Source organism: Corylus avellana, chromosome 4 (assembly GCF_965113065.1).
Source record: "Corylus avellana chromosome 4, dhCorAvel1.hap1.2, whole genome shotgun sequence".
Classification (NCBI taxonomy): domain Eukaryota; kingdom Viridiplantae; phylum Streptophyta; class Magnoliopsida; order Fagales; family Betulaceae; genus Corylus; species Corylus avellana.
In genome coordinates, this window is record NC_142493.1 from 21257027 (window position 1) to 21279091 (window position 22065).

Below are 22065 nucleotides of genomic sequence, written 5' to 3' on the forward strand. Positions count from 1 at the left end.
CAACACAGACTACGCCAACACTAATAGAATTTTTATTTTTATTTTATTTTTCCGATGGCCACTGCAACATGCCAGCCACCACAGATGGCACCAAACATCACAGAAAATACCAAAAATTTAGAAAACTAGTAGAAAACACCACAAAACCGACCGTGAAAGCACATGACAAACTTTTTTTTTTTTTTTTTAATTTTTATTTTTATTCAAACTCAACTACGGACAACATCTTTCAAGGCACTACCCATGTGGGCTCTATGGGTAGTGCTGCCACCAGAAGAACACTTACCAAAAATAAAAAAATAGTGGAAAACTAAGACTACAATCAAAGGAACACGGATCTAAACCCTAAGGCTTTGATACTATGCTAAGAGTTTTGTAATAAGAAGATTAGAGGGAGAAAAGGAGGCTGCTGTATTATTCAGCTTATTCTTTACCTAATACAAACATCCTAATATATAGGATTGTGGAAATATCTCAATGACCAAACTACCCTCAAACCCTAATGACTTACTAACCCTAATGACTCTTCTAACACTTCCCCTCAAGCTGGATCATATAAATCCAGCTTGGAAGAAACAAGCAAACAAAAAACACATATAAAAACCTACTCTAACAGGTTTGAAGATCAGATTCTTGCTAGTGAGAGCTTACTTATGGCTGCTAACCTTGAGATAGTTTGATCTTGAGACACCTCCTGTGTGTTGATTGTTCTGCTACCTCCTATTTGGACCGGCATGAAAAAGGAATCCAGTAAGTAAGAAATACCTTTCTTGCATCCATCACCATTTCCTACTAACAATACTCCAATTTGCCATTTTGATTTATGTAAAAAAAGGGAGCTCCACTCCTGTGGGCATTCTTCTCTTCTCTAACAACTACCTTGTTAAACAAAGACTCAATGATTGTCCTTTGGAACTTAAGAAAAGAGGAAAGCGGTCAGTTGCAAAAGATAAATCATAAGATCTTACCTTCATGCAACCCTTCAACCAGCGTAGAGGTGCAGGTTGATCGAAAGTTCTATCTTGTGGGATTTTTCTTAAGATCGACTTAGACCAATTATGTGTGGGATGAAGTAGTGCCCGTGTCAAGTCAGAGAAAATAGACCCCAATAAGAGAAAGCCGCGCAAGCAGAGTTCCCCTTACTAAAGAAGAGGAGCGCAAGAAAGAGAAAGCGTTATCACTAAACGAAATGAAGCAGCGACTAGCATGCTAAGATTAACCACTTGGAAAGCGTGGAGCCTTTCTTTCTCAGTCGTCTTCCTTGATATAAATGGATCTTATTCATGCAGTCGTTCTTTGCTGCATTGGTGTTCTCGCTCCCCACTCTCCACCACGACAAAATGTTTCCACTATATCTCAAGAGTAGTCAATGGAAGTATGATGGCTCCAAGTAAGAAAAAAATCACTAAAAGGTAGGGCATACAACAATGGATCAATTCATTCAACAAGATCTGTTCGGATTAGACTAGGATGAATGGGATTGACCTCTCGCTCAGATGCTAGAGTCTCGCCATCGACATATGTCCCATCCCACTTTTCATGAATAGCTATACTCGTTGTGATATAGCGTTGAATAAGTTGTTGCTCTATTTCTGACTTGAAATCTATAAAGGACTTTAAGGGAGAGAAAATGCAGGCCCTATACCATAAATCTTGCTGCCTTGGGATGACCAGTTACATCATAGCAGCAAGACCAAATGAAGGTGGAAACCCCATGGATAGGTTTGGCGTTACTGTGCACCCAACATCCTACATTATGCAAGAAAAGGCCCAATGCACTAGGACAAAAAGACCTGTTAAAGCTTCACTGTTCCCTAGGATTGGCTTTGGACCTTTCTTGTGCAACTTAGGTGTTGGGTGAAGAATTGGTAACTCTCTAAGTTGACATAGATTTGTTCTATTTGTGTTCATCCAGCAAGAAAACGGATGCGTGCATATAATTACTTGATCTTACGTGGCCTGCATAGAATTATGCTGGCAATGGTTACTCGACCTTCATTTGGTACAATGACAACTCATCATTAGAGTTTTCTTTCTTCAATTAATCTTACACCAAAAAGGAAGGGCATTTAAAAAAAGAGCACAATGTTTACCTAATCATATTGTAGCTTAATTCACATTACAATACATGTTGGCAAATTGTATCACAATCTTCTCACACATTTTTTTTTTTTGATAATATTATAGTTTGTATGAATGGTTTAGACACAAAACGTGGAGGCTATTATATTATTCAACTTATTCAACTTATTACAAGGATCCTATTATATAGGATTAGGGAAATACCATAAAGACTAAACTACCCCCAAAACCCTAATGACTCAAACCCTAACTCTTCTAACACTCTCTCTCAAGCTAGAACAGCTTGGAACACACAACACAAAGACTGATACAAATAACAAGATAATTCAATAAAACTTCAAGGCCGGTCGAAAACTCGTTGGAAACTCGATCGGATCTCACCGCTAAACACCAAGGTCGATCGGATACAACGATCACTAACAACAGATGTGATCGGGTCTCACTACAAAACACCAAGGCCGGTCGGATACATCGATCGCCAACAACCAAGATTTGATCGAATCTTGCTGCAAAACACCAAGGTCGGTTGGATACAACGATCATTAACAACAACAATCACATTTCATGTGATCAACCAACGAGTTTTGCGACAAAACAACTACTGGGAAAAAAAAAACTTCATCGGAGCTCCTAAACTAGCCGGAAATTGTAGGAGCCAGACTGAACATGCCAGCGGCAGGCAGAACACGCCGGAGACACAAAAACTAATTTGAAAAACTGCTGAAAAACCAAACAGAACTGTCACTGGAGCTTTGCCGTAGACTTGCCAGAGTATCACCGAAGCTCACCGGAACTTGCTGAAGAAGACAAAAATCTCTGGCCACTCCAAAAACAACAACAGAATCAAACGATGACCACAAATCAACGTTTCAACTACACAAACACTCACGCCAGCAACTTTTTTTTTTTTCCGATGGCCACTGCACCATGCCGACCACCTTACACCAACCGCTATAGACTACGCCGGTCACCACAGAACACTCCGGCCAACACACCCAGACGCCGTCAGAGACCAACACACCAAGAAGCCGTGACTGATTGACGACAATTTTTTTTTCTTCAAAAAAAAAAAAAAAACAACCATGAACAGCTCTTCTTTCAGGGCACTCAGCCCACATGGGCAGTGCAGCCACTAGAACAATATTCACAAAAAAAAGAACAAATAGAGCGGAAAACAACTACTACAAACAAAGGGCCAAGGATTTAAACCTTATAGTTTGTATGAACGGTTTAGATACAAAAGGTGGAGGCTACTATATTATTCAACTTATTCAACTTATTACAAGAATCCTATTATATAGGATTAGGGAAATACCATAAAGACTAAACTACCCCCAAAACCGTAATGACTCAAACCCTAACTCTTCTAACAGATAACTAATCGACAAATATCATTAAAAGCATATGGCGACCCCATGTATACGAGAAGTATACAAAAGGACCACCAAAGAAGGAGAAAAAAGAACAAGGAAAACCCAACCTAAGACACCTGAGACGAAATCCTCCACGAAATCCCCCACACACTAATCCACCACCCTTAAGTCCCACAAAAAACAAAAAAAACCCCTTGAAACCCCAATACTACCTTTCGTACCAAGTTTAGATGGAGACGCCCAATCCTTACGACGGTGTTCCTCTTCATGAACTGTCAAAAGAGCCAAAAGCTATTTCTCATGACATGCATATGAGATCCCCACAATAGGATAGATCTCCTTCACACATTGCATGACCTCCTCTCCAACCTCACCAACACGAGCCCCATACAACCCATCCAAGAGGCACACAACTCTAAGGGCAGCATCTTTCCCTATCTCTCCCTCTTGTTGTTCACCCCCTTAGCAATCACAACCAAATATGGCAAGCTATCAGGCACCATTGAGAAGACTGAGGATTCTTGGGAAAGATGCACTAGCGGGTGCTAGGAGGCCATGCACATGAGATCCCCACAATAGGATAGATCTCCTTCACACATTACACGACCTCCTCTCTAACCTCACCAACACCAGCCCCATCTAACCAATCCAAGAGGCACAGGGCACTGAGGGCAGAATCTTTCCCTATCTCTCCCTCTTGTTGTTCACCCCCTTAGGAATCACAACCAAATATGGAAAGCTATCAGGCACCATTGAATAGACTAGAGATGCTTGGGAAAGATGCATTGGCGGGTGCTGAGAGGCCTGATCAATCGGCAAAAATGACACTGGCCTTGGCGAGAGCTGGGAAGGCCACCAGTAACAACTAACCATATCACACTAGTCGGAGTAGGTCCATTGAACTAAAAGACACCCGAATAAGAGCCCAAAGCCAGTGCCACATAGCCGTAATCACACCCCTTGAAGATGAAGGATGCTAAAAGGATGCTGATGCCATCGCCGACGAGTTTTGGGAGAGATATCATTCTGTCGGCGAGTTCTGGGCTACTACCGGCGAGAACATTGGCCTTGGCAGGTAGAAAAATTGTTGTGACAATCACTTGTCAAAATCTGGCAACTTATGAGACCACGCTACTTGTTGGAGAGGACCACCGTCGAAGTCTAGCCTTCCCATCCAATTGCAGCACCTCCCAGTCTGGGCAACCCGCCAGAGGATTGCCTGGCTGTGAGAAGCCTGACCCCCTTTTCACCCTCCCATCCTTCTTAGTGTGGACTGGGTCACGACGAGAGGGAGCCGAGCTGCGCTCTCCACACGGCAGCGTGCTGAAATAGAAGCCCATAGCCGTCATGTCTAGGTGACCCACTGGATCAAGGACGTCGCTATTGGGATCTGACTCAAATCTTCGACTTGTATCCCTAGTTGAGTCAAAAACCATAAATGTGACTTCATGCGGAATAGTTGTAGCATGAGTGGGCTTCTTAGCCCATTTCCGAGAAGTCTTCAGCCAAAACGCACATTTTAACTGAATACTTTGTGATCTTCCCCTCTCCGCCTAGCACCGCCGTGATGGAAGGGCCATCTTCCTTAAACTCCTTATTCTTTTGCTTAGTCACCGTTGAACACTTTGGGATATTCCATGCTCTGCCTAGCATTTCTGTGAAGGAAGGGCCATCTTCCTTAAACTACTTATACTGAGGTGCCACTAAGGCTTGATCTATTCCATTAACATGCCTTCCACCTCTTGGCTGCCGAGAAATCTCCTCATTGTGGATGGAATCGAAGAAAGCCACCACCATACCTAGTTCCGCAGCGAAAAATCTCCAATGGAGCCTTGGCGACCACCACCCCCATACGCCTCCACCACCAAGAAACAACCATACTTATTCATTCGTCGTTGGGCTATAAGCACCTTACTCCCCTCCCTAGTCGACTTACAGAATTCCTAAACCTCGGCCTTATGAATTAGATCCTCCACTGTGGAATACAACCGCGCCGCACTCTCCTTCCCCAATATGGTGTTACTGGATAAACCAGGACTATTTTCAACCAACTGAAGTAAAGACCCCCTTCCACTACCGATAACTCAAAAGTTTTGGACTGAACAAAAAACCAACTCAAAAACCCCATTGAGAAAACACACGCTAACAAATAGTTTTTCACTCTATCACTGTTCTCTCACAATCTTCTAGAAATAAGATATCATTTAGAAGCTCCAAAAAGATTATGCTGAAGTACTTGTAGCCAAATCGTTTCATACATTACCCAAATTGTTTGTCCATAGTTAAAAGTCAAATATTATTTTTATCTACTTTCCCATAGTACCTCTGCTTTAGCCCATAGTACCCTTGCTTTAGCCCTGCATTTATCACATGTCATGTAATATAAGTTTTCTCTTTGAAGTATGAAAGTAAGTGCAAAGTTGTATCTCTAGTAGAAAACAAGTTGTTGAAAATAATTTAATGGTAGTTCCTTAAAATAAACGTATTCCTTGAATTGGACTATTAGTCACTTGCTCCCTGTTTGGTGTGTTTATGCTGTCTTCCAAAGAGGTATATGAGAGGAATGAGAATGCTGGGTTATAGATTGTTTTGTTCTAATTTGTAGAAGTTAAATATTTCAAATTGTGTTATCTTAACTGTAAAGTTTAAGGTGCTGATATCTTGTGATAATTATGATATGGGATGGCTTATATCATTTAACATTTCTGCCTAACTTCTTTTCCTCTTTGGACAATGGTTTAATTGAGATGCAGAGTCTAAATCAAGTGGCTTTCTTTCCTCATTGCTTGGAGCTGGATGTGAGTGTGATGGTTACGATGTTCGCATAGTGGGGCATTCTCTTGGAGGTGCTATTGGTGCATTGCTAGGAATCAAAGTATGGCCTTTCTTACTTGAAAGCAATGGAGTTGTTTACCTTTAGTTTGGCATGTACTGTATTTCATGGCTACTAAAAGATTGTCAGATGAGAAAAGATAGAATGATAGAGCATACCACAGAGCATTTAGTTACTCTATATATCATTACTTACCACAGAGCATACCTCCTCAAGCTGGAGTGAAGATATCTGTCATCCCAGGCTTTTTACAAAGATTCTTCCTTAATTCCTTGCTAATAGTATCTTTTAATTGATTTTGTGCGACATAGGGTGTTGCTGTTTTCTTTTTCATGCATCTCACATGAATGGCTTATAAATTGCTGCTTAGGTTTTTTTTTATTTTTTTATTTTTATAGATAAGAAAACCCACCTCCCCTAGGAGAGATACCACTATTAACATCTCATAAGCTATATGGGGCATAGTCTTGTACTCTTCTTTTGCACTGAACCATGTGACCATATTTTGCTTCTCACTTTTCCTAGTAACAAGATTACCTTATTCGAAGTCCGAAAGTCAAGCATGGAACTTCTATCAAGATGATCGATGGTCCATGCTGCACTAAAAATGTGACAAAGTCAAGATCCTTGGAGGATTTGAACATTAAACCCTTACCAGAAGCACCTTACATAGCAATTCGATGTTGTGACCTTGGGGCTTGCATGAACTTACTATTTCAACAACAAAAGTGATGTCACGCCTAGTCACAGTCAAGTCGATCAACTTCCCTTCAAGTATTATCGTCATTATAGGATTGTTAAATTCTTACCCCTTTCTGTACTAAATTTACTTGGACGTTGACTCGTTTGACACACAACATGCCTGTCTCCATAAGGATACTGGTGACATGCTTCCTCAATGAAAAATAAATACCCTTGTTTGATCTCCTTATCACAATACTAAGAATGTATTGCAACTCTTCAAGTCCTTCAGGTGAAAGTGCTTACTTAAATCAGTCTTAAAGGCCATAATGCCATCTCTGTTATAATTGCTTTGGAAATCCTTAATTCCTTTGTTTTGATTTTTTTTTTCCTGATCTTTTGTGGTCAGCTTTATCGCCAATACAAAAATTTACACGTCTACGCATATGGGCCCCTTCCATGTGTGGATTCAGTTGTAGCAAATGCTTGTTCAGAATTTGTTACAAGGTAAATGTAATTGTGAATCATGCCACTGATAGTTTTGAGGCAAATGATGCCCTTTTGTTATTGGTTTTCTATGTCTATGTTTTAAGTCTTCGAATTTTCTGCAGCATTGTACACAACAGTGAATTTTCTTCTCGCCTTTCAGTTGGATCAATCCTGCGTCTTCGTGCAGCTGCAATTACTGCACTGTCACAAGATACCAAAACTGATACAGCCATGATTTTCCGACTTGCACGTCGGTTTCTGTATGTGAGCAAGTACCAGAGAAACAGGACTGAGGTCAAGGATGCGTACTCTGGGACCATCATGGCCGAAGATCTCAGCCACCCCAATTATGGAAGTCAGTATCAGAATGATTCTCGAGATAGCCTTCTTTGTTTCTAATTTAATTTTTTTCATGCTGAAAAAATGCATAATTATCACTTTCACACAATTAGCACTGTCACTATACTTGCTTGTTTAACAAAATGATTTTGACTTCCACTGCAGGGAGCGAGGGAGAGGAGCAAGGGTTTTCCCTCTGGAATGAGGCTGACAAGAAGGATGTTGTTATTAAAGTTGATCATCATGAATTCACTGTTCCTTTTGCAACCAATATAAATACATTAGATGACCCCATTTCTCAGTTTATGGAGACTGTCCGAAGATCTGAAAACACTTCAGCTGAGGATCCACCAGAAATGTTTCTACCAGGCCTTGTAATTCATATAGTACCACATCAAAGAAGCTTACATATATCTTTGCGTGAAGGCTATACCATGCCAGAGAAGGCAAGTTACAAAGCTTACATAGCAAACAGAGAAAGCTTCAAAGATATTATTGTGTCACCATCTATGTTTCTCGACCATCTCCCTTGGAGGTATTACAACTGAGTTCTTTGATTCTTTCTTAATCGCTTAGTCTCTATACTTGATATGGAATGTTTGAGAAGTTGCTCTGATGCCATTTACTTATCTGGTTTAATATTTTTCAGATGTCATTATGCAATGCAAAAAGTATTGGAAGCTCAAAGTGCTCAAGGTATACTTATGAATCTCATTTAGGTCAATTCTAAACTCCTGCTATTATTGGTGGTAGAACTGTTTCTTTTTTTATTCTGCCATTTCTGGATGGCAATGAATGTTCAAAACTCATGGACTAAATGAAGGAAACTAAGAATCAGAAATGAGGTCTCCTATGATTACTTGATACCAGATAGAAAGAAAGGGACAAGTGCCTCTATTCTAGAAGGTGGTGAGGTGTCCATATGTGGTATCCTTATGACTTTTCTTTTGGTGAGGTATCCATATTTTAAAATATATATATATATATATATATATATATATATATATATATATATATGAATGAGGAGGGTCGGAGATGGAGATACTGTGCCTCTTTTGTGAAAAACAATAATCTTGACAATACCCAACAACTACTGAAAAATAAATAACAGAGTTCCTAATGTTATTTCTTTTATGGGCATATTGTGTCAAACATTCTAAAATTCCAAGTTCAAATGGTTGTCATTGTGGATGTCTTTCCGAATAAATGTAAATATAAACATTCTTCTGCATAACTTGGTTCTTTAACTTATTTTTACTCGCTATAAATAATATGGATTGGTGACCATCATTTTATAACGTTGTGCTATCAAGATCAATGGCCTAGTCCATTGCCGGGCAGGCTATGTAATTCATGTAAACTAAATGGTACTAGGGAAGGACATTTTCTGGGGTTTCATAGTTGGCTGCATTTATAGCTGCAACTTCATCCTCCTGGTTTTTGGATATCAATTCTCATATTTTCAACTACTAGATTAGAAGCTTTGTAGCTTGAGGACAGTATGATACTAAAATACAATGTAAAAATATATTCTTCGAATCATCTTAAAACAAAGTAATTTTGCAGTTTGATTAATTATTATTTGAATATTTGGCTGGATAAACACATTTTTAATGTTATTTTTTTGTTACCAAACTGGTGAGATTCACAGAAATTATCTTTAATGATGTGAGTGAATACTCCTTTGATAAATAATATTCAAGCTTTCTTACGTTCATGAGATGTGGTTGATTATCTGGCTGATGTTTGCACTTTATAGCTCATATATGCCATTTCGGTGTCTGCGATTTTCAGTTTTGGGAGTGCCTGATGTTATAATATATCTCTGACTGCAATGCTAAGAAAAGTAAAGCAGCCATTTAAATCGATAAACTGCTACCATTTTGAAACCTTAATTTGCCTGGTCATGCATATCACTATGAAATTTTAGTAGCTAGGTTTTAACTATGTTGCATACAGGATTTATGAGGTACAATTACCATAGTAAAAGCAAAAGTGACATAACTATTTTGGCTTGTCAGGGACAGCTTAAGAATAATATATCAATTGTTGGCCGACACTCACAGTTGTATGGTGCACCAATTCAATGGCATTGATGATGAATTTCTTCAAGATATCATATGTGAAGTACAAAATAGGTACTGATTGATTTTTTCAGTGTGTTTCTAATTTGTTTTTTTGTTTTTTTTTTTTTTTGTTTTTGGGTTTGTATGCATTAATAATGTGCATGAACATATTGGTTGATAGCTGAGTTGAATTAGTGGTCACCAAATTTGTGGTTTGAGACAAACTTGAAACCCTGAAGCAAATGTCTTGCTCCCTTCATCATGTTAAGAGATTGTTTGTGTAAAAGTAGGCAGGCATATAATGATTTTCAAATTAGGACAATATTTATAGATTAGTTGTTTGACACTAGTGATATTGTGTTGTTATGATATCATACTATATTAGTATTTCTGGGACTTATTTTTATCATGCTTGTACTGTCAAATATTGTAAGTTAATGATAATGGGGGATCTTTTAGTTTGTAATATAGCAGAAGTATTGTATGAGATAAGTCGTATAACAGAATGAATACTTTTATATAAATTCTTATCATAGTAAATGTTCATTGTGTTGCAAAATCCTTTGAGGCGTTGGTGCAAAATGGCATAAAAAAGTAATAGATGTGATTGTTCAATAAAGACTGCGATGGCCTCTAACCATTGTAGATGCCTAGGGCAAAGGGCCCAGTAAACGCTGTATCTTGACCCATTGGCCATTCTAAGACTAGTAGGTGATGCACTAAAGAGGATCATTGCCTGGCCATGTCACCATAACAGTTCACTAAAACACAAGGAACACAGGGCATTTTTGTTGCCCTCCCATGATTACGGATGTGTGGCAAAGGGCAAGAATACATGACATGACACGCCTCGTACAACTAGAGATGAAACAATCCAAGGGTGACATCTGGGCAAAATGATTATCTGAGAAAGAAGCCACACCCATCGTAGGTAAGGACACTCTTTGAATATCCATTTCACATAAATTCTTTTTGCTCTCTACTCTCAAAGAATACCCCAACTGACGCAGCTATTGAAGGCATTTCCTGCTAGTATACCTGACAAGCTTTCCTAACTTACCATTAACTCTTTTGTAGGTACTCTTGATTTGGATCTCGATGTGCGGTCATCTATACCATTAATTGGTGCCATCAATGGGAAATTGATTCATAAATCCCTTGGACAATGATTGTATGTTGAACACGAGGTTGATAAGTGTCGGGGGCAACAATGCTAGCACAGCCAACTAGCCAAACCCTCGGGAACAATGAGTTATAATACAAGAAGTTACTGTAACTCTTTGAGAATATGAACATCATCATTCAACAAAATCATGGATAATGCAGCAATTTCAATGGCAGAACATGAAGGCGTCAGGCGTCAGGTCACTGCGAGCAAGAGCCATTCTTGACCAAGGAGGGGGAACCATCAAAACTCGAAAGGGAAATGTGTAGAGCACTAAGAGGCAAGCAGTGTGAATGTCCGTCTACATGATTTCCAAGCCAAGTTTGACGAGATGGTTAAAATGATGAACAGTAAACACTCCTCTACCATTGAGAGCCTTCCTTGGGGCACAAACCTCTTTGTCACTACCGAAGTTATGGAGCTGACACTTACCCTTAAGTTCAAAATGCCTCGGATCAAAATGTATGATGGCTCGAAGGATCTCGTGGACCACATTAATACTTATAAGGCCACATGCTTCTACATGGAACCCCGAACAAGATCATGTGACAGGCGTTTCCCATCATGCTTAAAGGGCCAACTCGGCAGTGGTTCAAGAGCCTACAACCTGGTTCAATCAACTCATTTCAAAGATTTGTAAACAATTCATCAAAGGACAAAAGTGTAGGAGACCATTGATTTATCTTCTCACTCTCAAGCAAGGCGAAATAGAGCCTTTTAGAGACTTCATGGTCTACTTCAATCGAGAGAAACTATCTGTAGATGACCATTACAAGAGTGTAGTCCTTGTGGCCGCACAACTTCTTCATAGAGCCCTTCCTAGAAGAACTCCTTCCACCCTGCAGTATTTTATGGACAAAGCAAAGGAGTTCATGAATGCTGAGGATACAATCAAAGCCTTTACATATCAAAGTTAGAGAGGAAGCAACAACTTGAACAAAAAGAGCAAAGAGCCTTCTCAATTGGAGGGGCATGGAGTAGAGAGTAGGCCGAGGAAGGTTGAGGAGCAACATAGGCCCAGCAACAAAGGTAGGGACTGCCTCTCCATCTGCCATTCGATTTGACGCCGCTTAATACCCCAGTGGTAAAAGTGCTTATGCATCTTCGAGATGATCCAAACCAACAATTGCTCGAAAGGTTGAAATCACCCTCCCACACTAGACCTTGAGACAAGTACTACCAATCTCTCTAGGATCATGGACATGACACTGAAGAGTCCAATGACCTTCGAAGTTAGCTAGAGCTTTGATCTAACATGGAAAGCTGCTAAAGTTCGTGGCCAATCAACAACACCACTAAAACTACAATAGGATCACTGAGAGCCCCGACTGGAATACAGACAACGAGCGCCCTAAGAAACTTGGTACTCTTCGGAGAGATCCCAACAATTGCCAGGGGATTCGCTAAAGGCAGACAGTCCAGTTCGTCTTGAAAGGCCCATGCAAGAAGAACCTTAATGGGTGATGTCTTCGCTTTTGAGAGTTTCACGAAGGCACTTAAATCGAAATTTGAGCCCTTCACTTTCACAAAAGAGGATGCCAGAGGTGTGCAATATCCACATGACGATGCCTTGGTAGTATCGATGCTTGTCGCTAATTACACCATGCGACAAATTTTGGTAGATAATGGCAACTCAACCTACATTTTATAGATGAGGCTCAGATAAGAGAAGCTTCAGTCCGTGAGTTCACCATTGGTTGGTTTCGCAGGTGACAAGGTATACCTTGTGGGGTTGATCAGAGCCACCTTATGTAGATCACCACATTGGTCAATTTCTTAGTGGTAGACTGCCATTTAGCCTACAATGCCATCATAGGTTACACAACACTGAACAACACAAGGGCCATTACTTCCACCTATGACCTAAAAGTGAAATTATTATTGATCGAGAGCGGGGAAGTAATGGGTGACCAGGTGACTACTCGAAAATGCTACATGTCATCGTTGAGTAACCCTGCCCTTCCTCGGGCTAGAACCAACAAGGCATGAAGACCTTGCGCATGAACCGACAAGGCACGAAGACCTTACCTTGGTCACAAACTGACAAGGTACGAAGACATCGCCTCGAGCATGAACTGAAATGGCACAAAGACCCTGCCTCAGGCATGAACCAACAAGGCACAAAGACCTTGCCTCGAGCATGAACCAACAAGGTACAAAGACATTGCCACGAGCATGAACTGATGTCACAAAGACCTTTCTTTGGGCACAAAGACTCTGCCTTAGGCACAAACTAATAGAACACGAAGACCTTACCTTAATGACAACTGACAATGTGAGGTCCCACATCTCCTGGGTATGTAGATAGAGATATATGCTTATATGTATACTTACAGACTTCATGACAACAACGTTTTTTAAAGCCGTGATGGTCATGATCCCATCAGAACTCCGCAGTTAAGTGAGCTTCTTGTAATATGAAGATTGGTGACCTCCTGAGAAATCTGGTTTGGGGGAGCCAAAAACGGACAATATTGTGTGTCAATGGGGTGGGGTGTTACAGACAAGGCACGGAAACCTTGGCTCGGGCACGAACCAACAATTCACAAAGACCTTGCCTCGAGCATGAACTAACTAGAAACAAAGACCTTGCCTCAGGCATGGACCAGCTGGGCAAGAAGACCTTACCTTATTCACGAACCGACAAGGCACAAATACCTTGCCTCGAGCACGAACGACAATGGCCCAAGACTTTGCCTCAATTACGAACAGACATGGTACAATAGTTGAAAACCAACACAATACCCAATGATTGACAGCAATCCAAGGAAGGCTATAAGATAACTCGAGCTAAGCTGTCCTAAAAGGCCTCCCTCAGATGACTACCGAGGGAGCTAATGAGAGATTTTTCTTAAAGAACCTCCCTCAGATAAATTTTGAGGGAGCTTATAGTTCCAAACTTTTTTCTAAAATAGTCTCCATCGAATCACTCTCGAGTCGAAGGTCACCCACACTTAAAAAAGAATTTCCACACAATTTCTACTAACATGAATAATAGATGGAAGCATACAAGAGAGACCAAAAAAGTGGAAGAAAACTCAAAAAATCACAAAAGAAAGTTTTATTTTTTTTTTGATAAATAAAGATATATATATCAAAGGCGCAGAGGGGCGCAACCCTAGTACACCGGGAGTATACAAGAGAGCGACTAAGAAGAAGAGAAAGAAGAAGAGAACATAACAAGAAAATCTTGGAAGCTGATTACTATAGGCGCAAGCCAACCAGCAGTCCAAGTAAAGAGAGTGTACAAGAAAAAATGCATAAGGTCCTCTAAATTCCAAGCCAAGTCTTCGAAACTTTTTGCATTTATCTCGTTCCAAATGCACCACATGAGGCAAAGAGGTACCATCTTCCACACGACGGCGCTGCTAGTTTTACCACCCGTCCACCAAGAATCGAACATCTCCTTAACGTTACCCGGCATAACCCAACACAAACCAAACCGAATGAAAATGGCGTTCCATAAGGTACGCGCCACCCCACAGTGTAGAAAGAGGTGATCAACAGACTCCCCATCTGATTCACACATGCAACAACGATTTATCACCACAATACCTCTCTTCCGAACATTGTCCAAAGTAAGAATCTTTCCAAGCGTGGTCGTCCAAGCAAAAAAAGCCACTTTCGAGGGAGCCTTGGTGCGCCAAATGCTTTTCCAAGGGAAAGGAGTGGGATCTTTAGGTGCAAGGATCCTATAATAAGATCTTACTTCGAAATTACCTTTCCGAGAAGAAATCCAACTTATTCTATCCTCCCCTTCCCCACCAAATGGATGCGAATACAATAGCGAATAAAAAGAGGCCAAAACCTGCACTTCCCAATCATGTACCCTGCGAGTGAAGGAAACATTCCACTGAACAGAGCCATTTGAGCATTCCCTATTGTCTGCAATAGACGCATCCTTATTAGCGGCAATACTGAAAAGTCCCGGAAAAACCTCCTTGAAAGGCATGTCACCGCACCAGATATCCTCCCAAAAACTGATATTGGACCCAAGACCTGGGACAAATCTAATGTGGCCTTGGAACGACCTCCACCCCCTACAAATGTGCTTCCATAACCCTACCCCGTGCGATCCTCTGGGAACCCTGGAGCACCAACCACCCCAAGCCACACCATACTTTGCCACTAGGATCTTTCTCCACCAAGCCTCTTTCTCATGAGCAAATCTCCACAACCATTTTCCCAATAAAGCTTGATTCATCAAACGCAAATTCCGAATGCCTAAACCTCCCTCAGTGATCGGAGAACAAACCTTATCCCAACTGACCAGATGAAACTTAAACTCTTCATCAATCCCACCCCATAAGAAATCACGTTGAATCTTCTCAATGCGCTTCACCACTGATGCCGGAATAGGAAACAGAGACAGAAAGTAGGTGGGGAGATTGGATAAGGTGCTCTTAATAAGAGTGATCCTCCCCCCCTTAGATAAATACAATCGTTTCCAAGAGGCCAACCTTCTGACATATTTCTCCAACACATCCTCCCAAATGGTCTTGACCTTGAACGAGGCCCCCAGAGGGAGACCCAAATACTTTAACGGCATAGTAGCTGTACCACATCCCAAAATACCAGCCAACATGTCCGCATTTTCCGTAGTGCCTACAGGGACCAGAACGGATTTGGCCAAGTTCACCTTTAACCCAGAGACAGCTTCAAAGCATACAAGTAAGGCACCAATATTTCTTACTTGAGTAGGGTCTGCCCCACAAAAAACCAGAGTATCATCAGCAAAGAGGAGATGAGAGACGATTACCTGATCCGCTTCTCTAGCCCCCACAGAAAACCCAGAAATGAGACCCCTATCTATCGAGGCATCAATCAACCTGCTGAAGGCCTCCATGACCAAAACAAATAGGAATGGAGAAAGAGGGTCGCCTTGCCTCACTCCACGTGAACTATCAAAGAATCCGGAAGGAGATCCATTAATCAAGACCGAGAATCTCATAGACGAAATGCAATGCTCGATCCAGGAGCACCATTTATCTCCAAAACCGCACCTTCTCAGAAGATAAAGGAGGAACTTCCAATTCATATGATCATAGGCCTTTTCCATGTCCAATTTGCACAATAAGCCGGGTTCCCCTGATCTGATACGACTATCCAGACACTCATTGGCGATGAGAACTGAGTCTAGTATTTGCCTGCCTTTAACAAAAGCATTCTGGGGTTCAGAGATAACCATGTTCATTACTCTCTTCATTCTATTGGCCAAGACCTTGGCAATAATCTTGTATGTCCCTCCCACAAGGCTAATTGGACGAAAATCCTTAATAACATTAGCTCCATGAGACTTCGGAATAAGAGAGATGAAAGTGGCATTTAAACTTTTTTCAAATTTACCTCGATCATGAAACTCCGCAAAGACCGCCATAATGTCCCCCTTGATCACATCCCAACAATCCTGGAAGAAAGCCATAGAGAAGCCGTCCGGACCTGGAGCCTTGTCCCTATCCATCCCTTTTACTACCTCTCATACCTCCCTTTCCTCAAACGGGGCCCCCAACCTAGTGGCCTCCCCAACATCCAACATGTCAAAATCAAGGTCATCTAGCCTCGGTCTCCAAGTGAGACTCTCTTTGAAGAGGGCCTCGTAGAAATGGGTAACATGGTCACTAATAACCTCTTGATCTGAAGTGGTTGAGCCATCCACAATTAACGTCTCTATAGTATTATGTCTTCGATTTGCATTGGCCATCCGATGAAAAAATTTCGTACATTTATCTCCCTCTTTCAACCACCGGACCCTAGATTTTTGCCTCCAACTAATTTCTTCTTGTAACAGTAAGGTCTCCAATTCTCTTATTAGTGACTCCTTCCTCTCAATATCTTCAGAGGATAAACCTCCCTCTTCCTCCACCCTATCAAGAATCTTTAAATCCTCCATCCGAGCCTTGATGTGCCCTTCCACATTGCCAAAAACCTGATTATTCCATCTCTTAATATCCTCCTTGAGAGCCCGCATCTTTTTTGCCAAGATAAAACTTGGAGTACCAAGGAAATGATAAGAACCCCACCAGCTTCTAACTTTGTCCACAAACCCCTCCGCTTTAAGCCACATATTTTCAAACTTGAATGGTCTCTTGCCGCCCAAAAAACAGTTACAATCAAGAACAATAGGAGCATGATCCGAACAAACACGAAGCATCCTTTTTTGTCGCACACCTGGGTAATGAACTTCCCAATCAGTAGAGACTAGGAATCGATCTAGCCTTGACCAAGAGTGATTATTAGACCAAGTAGAAACCCCCCCAGCTAAAGGAAGATCCATAAGACCCTGCTCCGCAATGAAATCTGCAAATTCCCTCATAGCGGGGCGAGAATGAAGTCCCCTCGACCTTTCACTAAGGAGAAGAGTAACATTAAAGTCCCCTCCAATACACCAAGGCATGTCCCACCAACTCATAAGGCCCACCAGTTCCTCCCAAAGATAACGGCTAATGTTGTCTTTGTTTGGACCATACACCCCCCCAAAAGCCCACACAAACCCATCATCAACATTCCTAAAGGAAACAGCTGCCACAAACCTGCCCAAAGCAACCTCAACCTTCGTAACAACCCTTCTATCCCACATAACCAGAATTCCTCCCGAGGCCCCTCTGTACGGAACATAGCACCACTCCACATAAGAACATCCCCACAAACTCCTCACAAAGTGATAAGAAATAAAATCCACCTTAGTCTCCTGGAAGCACACTATATCCACCTTCCAATTTCTAAGAAGACTTCTAACCCTCAGCCTTTTGCCCCTTTCATTCAACCCTCTCACGTTCCAGGAAAGAATCTTAGGCTTCATTTAATAACTCGAAGACCCCTCCCTGTGCGTCTGCCCCTCGAAGAGCTACCATTGTGCCCCTCATAATTAATGGAAAAATTAAGATTGTTGAGCTCTCGCTTACCTTTTTTACCCGAGAGGGCTGCCAAACCCACTCCCTCTTCCACTACCTCTCCCTCTTCCTTGCCATTGTCCTCAGTTTCAGCCATGATAAACCCAAAAACTTCTGACAGCTTCCTATCTTCTCCATCACAAGAGACGCCCACAAGCTTGCTGAATTCAGTAACAAATTCCACCGTAATCGGCTCCTGAGCTTCAAAGGGTACCACCGCTAGTGATTCTGAAGCAGACAATGGACTCTCCTCATGCACGCTAACCACACCCCCAATCGACCTCAAAGAATGAAACGAGCCTGCCATCTCCCACTTCTCAAACCCCGGAGGGATCTCCCCCTGCTCCTCGAGAATCCTCTGCCCAGCATCTGTTCCATCCTCCAAAACCTTCCCCACCATCTCCTGCCCCAAGCTCGGCATATCCCATTTCTCGAGCCCCGGCGAGAGTTCTCCCTGAGTATCGGGCCCCTCCTTATCAGGCGATAGCTCCAATTGCCCCTGCGTGACTGGGACTGATTGACCTGACCCACTTCTCTCCCCTTTTTCCATCCCCCTCCCGCTCATCGACCTCTTCAACTTCTCACGATCATCGATAGTAGACCTCGAAGGAGCCGGCATCACAGGTTTGGACGAACCCTCCTTGCCGGCGCATGCAAGAAGAGCTATCGGCGCTATGCCCAAAATACCCCGGGCTAGATCTCGCCGCTGCTCCGACAAGTCTGAAGGTTCCACAGAAACGATCGCCGGAATAGACCCATCGAATCTGTCAGCTCCCCACTGGCCTTCCCGTGGCTCTTCAGAATCGCTCGCCGGAGAAGACCCCTCAGTTTTGTCCACTTCCCGCACGCCTTCCCTCGACGACACTATCTTCCTCGGCCCCTGAATTCTCAACGATTCCTTCACCGGCACCTCTACCGGCGACGAAAGGGTGACCGGCGTAGCTTGAAGCGACAAGCTCGAGAGGGAAGAAGGACCCGATGGCCCAGGAATACTTGGCTTCACAGCCTTCCTCCTATAAAACTTCATTGTTCTACTGGGCCTAGAACCCACAACTGGGGCCTTATCCTTTCAGCCTATCGATATCTTGAAGGGAACCTTGGGCTGACTTTTGAACTGACTATCAGACAGGTACATGGGTTGGGCCTCCTTTGAAATCCTCATCCTTGTAGGCCCAGTGTGTCTGGCCTCACCGCTACAAGAGGAGCGAGAGATAGCTTCGAATCCTTCGAGGCAGATCCTGATCTCCTCCTGTAACTTCAACAAAGATATCTTCAGCTTTTCCTTTCCTCCCGCCGACACGCAACCTGGACAGCACGCTCCAGAACAACCCGCTTCGTACTCTTGCTCCTCGGGACTTGAAAGTTTCTTCTGCACTGCCTCAATTCTGACATCACTGTTCACTACAGTTCTCTCCACCGGTACTACCGTCGGAGCAGGCTTCTGAACCTCCGGGCCAGCTTCGACTTCCTTGGCTTGGCAAAGTGCATAGAAAGTTGGCCCCATTGTCTTACCATTCTCAATGGCTCCCCCCAACAGCCATTTGGGGACTCTTGCAATAGGTTCTTCGAAGGACCCGAAGAGTTCCTCTTCCTGGTTGGCTTTAGACATCAGAACCTCCGAGAAACTCCGTCGTTGTTTCCCTGATAAAAGCTTCCTAGCATCCCCTACGAATGGCTGTACAAAATCCACAGCAATCCGAAGCTCTGACTGTAACCGGTTCCATCCCTTCCTATTCCATCCTTCAGGCACGAAAACTCTCCCTCGTCTTTCTCTGTCATCGTTCTCCTCCAAAACCAGAAAACTCCCGTGCCTATTGAAGCATTTCTGGACTAACACACTCGGAAAGCTTCTAATGGACTCGTCCCTAAAGACCCTTGAATCCTCCACAGCCATCAACTCGTCAAAAATCCTCAAGAGCCATACCGCTTCTGTCCAATCCAATCGTATCGATCGCGTCTTGCCTCTGCACCGCTCTTGTAGCTTCAACACCGTATCTCCATCCTTCACTGTCACTTCAAACTCCTTAGATTCCACAAACCAACCCCTCGACAATCCCATGATCACCCATCTTGATAGATGATAACTAAAGAAAGTTTTATTCACAACGGATCTTCTACCTCGTCATGCTCATCAAGGAATGGATCCTCTGCCCTGGCAATACCTTCAAAAGGCACCCTTAAACCGCAAGACGCTCATCGATCTCGAAAAGGTGTTTGTAGTGATGTCTCTTCCAAAATCGTCGAGCTCCCAAATAGCCTAAGCTTTTGGTCCAAACTTTTGTGAGGCTGAATTCTAAAAATCAATCGGACCGCTTGCAGACTTTTCAACTCATCCTTCTCAGGCTTCAATTGATTCTTGAGGGCCCATGGAGAGGCCTATTCATCCTCCAACTCCTTGAAGGTGCTCTCCAATTGAGCTTAGGCTAGATCAACCTCCACCTAGTAGTTGAAAAGATCCTTACAGACGTCCTTTAGCTCGTTGCAAGCCGCAACTACTTTGGTCGTACGGAACAAGCTAGCCTTCAGAACACAAACTTCCTTCTCGATGGACTCCAACTTGGCCTTGGCAAGAGTTGAACGCTTCCCCCATCTTGGCCTTCATAATGCTCACTTCCTCCAACTCGGACGACAAAAGTACAGGAACTCCTTCACAGTCAAATCGTGTTTATCTTTCTTGAACACCATCTTTCCAAGAACGCAATAAGCTATAAACATCCTCCAACTTAATTTGGAGGGATCGAGGTTGAGGAAAGATAGTACCTCTTGAACTTGGCTAGAAATCTAAGATCAACCCTCTTCATTTCTTCGTAAATGCAAACTTCGTACCTCCCCTTAGGAGCGAGGGCACCCTCGTCGAGCTCAGGAACCCAATGCTTGATCGAATCTAGATTGCTATACTCACGCCGTAATGATTCCATCAATTGTGGTGTTGTCTTTGAACGCCATGAACTTCCTTGGTGAACAACGAGTTGGACAGGGCCCATGATGACAACCCTGTTGAAATTATGAGGCTCTTCCCCATGTTGGTTATCACCACTTGCCATAAAAAATGAGATAGCTGAACGGAGATGAAGGGTGGCAAGATAGTTGAATGAGAGTAATTCTAAGAGGCCTACTTGTGTTATACTAAGAATGATGTGACTATTAAAATTACTCTTGGATCAAAACTCAATAATGATCAATCACAAACCCAATAGTAATTTTAATAGCCACATCATTTTTAGTAGGACACAAGTAGGCCATTTAGACTTACTCAGCTGAACGGTCCTTTAAAAACTCTGTTCCTTAAAGCAACTATGTTTCTTATAGGTAAGTCCTTTAAAAACTATGTTCCTTAAAGCACTTTCCATAATTTTCCTCATGTTTCCAGACTATCTAAAATTTGACCTTTGTTTCTTTGTTAGTCTTTATGAGTTTATCCTTTCTTTTGTTTTTGGTCGGCATGGGATATATAAAAGGTGATTTGACCAGGCCTAGTATATATCAACCACAAGAAGAAGAAAGAAAGCTTACGTCCACATTAATTGTATGTGAAAGCCGGACCAAAAACCTCTGATTGCAATTGGACAACAATGTGGTTGTGGTACCGGTCTACATGAAATATAAAAAGAGATGTTGTGATCAACACTTGGAAAGAGTATTACATCAAATACCCCTTTTTTGCATTTCTATGTGCAGCCGTGCGTTGAACCAATTAAAAGTTATTCAACAGGGAATTGAAGATTTGCGGACTCAATTGGTTGGGGATTACGTTTCATAAAGCAGAGATCACTAATTTGAATCATTTATCCCTTCTCGTGTGGACATACCAAAAAAAAAAAAAATTGATACAACGACAAACCCCATAGCTTATTATGACAAATAAGGATATGATGAAGACGTCAAATATATTCTACTTATATATATATATATATATATATATATATATATATAAAATTGTCTGTAATGATTTTAACATGCGAGGGTTGTCTGGGTTGTGTGGCCGGCCTGGTTACTTGATGAAGAAGAAAGGCCAAATATATTGTAAAGCAAAACGAATCAAAATTAGTAGAGGGTTAATATGATAAACGTGCATGGGAATTAATAATCTGTAAAGCAAAAAAAAATAAATAAATAAAAACAAATTGTGAGTTTCATTGATATCTTA

General features: G+C 42.1%; 1 protein-coding gene across 7 annotated transcripts in view; it reads left to right on the top strand.

Moving 5' to 3' along the window:
• Positions 1 to 22065, top strand: part of LOC132179091 (lipase class 3 family protein) — a 45012-nt gene that overhangs the window by 21799 nt on the left and 1148 nt on the right. For 5 of the 7 annotated variants that reach the window (XM_059591726.2, XM_059591723.2, XM_059591728.1 and 2 more), the window contains 5 exons: positions 6203 to 6330; positions 7379 to 7476; positions 7581 to 7813; positions 7963 to 8332; positions 8447 to 8493. In XM_059591726.2, the coding sequence (XP_059447709.1) occupies positions 6203 to 6330; positions 7379 to 7476; positions 7581 to 7813; positions 7963 to 8332; positions 8447 to 8493 (876 nt within the window). Of the gene's footprint in view, positions 1 to 6202; positions 6331 to 7378; positions 7477 to 7580; positions 7814 to 7962; positions 8333 to 8446; positions 8494 to 9818; positions 9936 to 22065 lie in introns of all 7 variants that reach the window. The other 2 variants (XR_009439882.2, XM_059591724.2) reach the window with 2 other exon arrangements.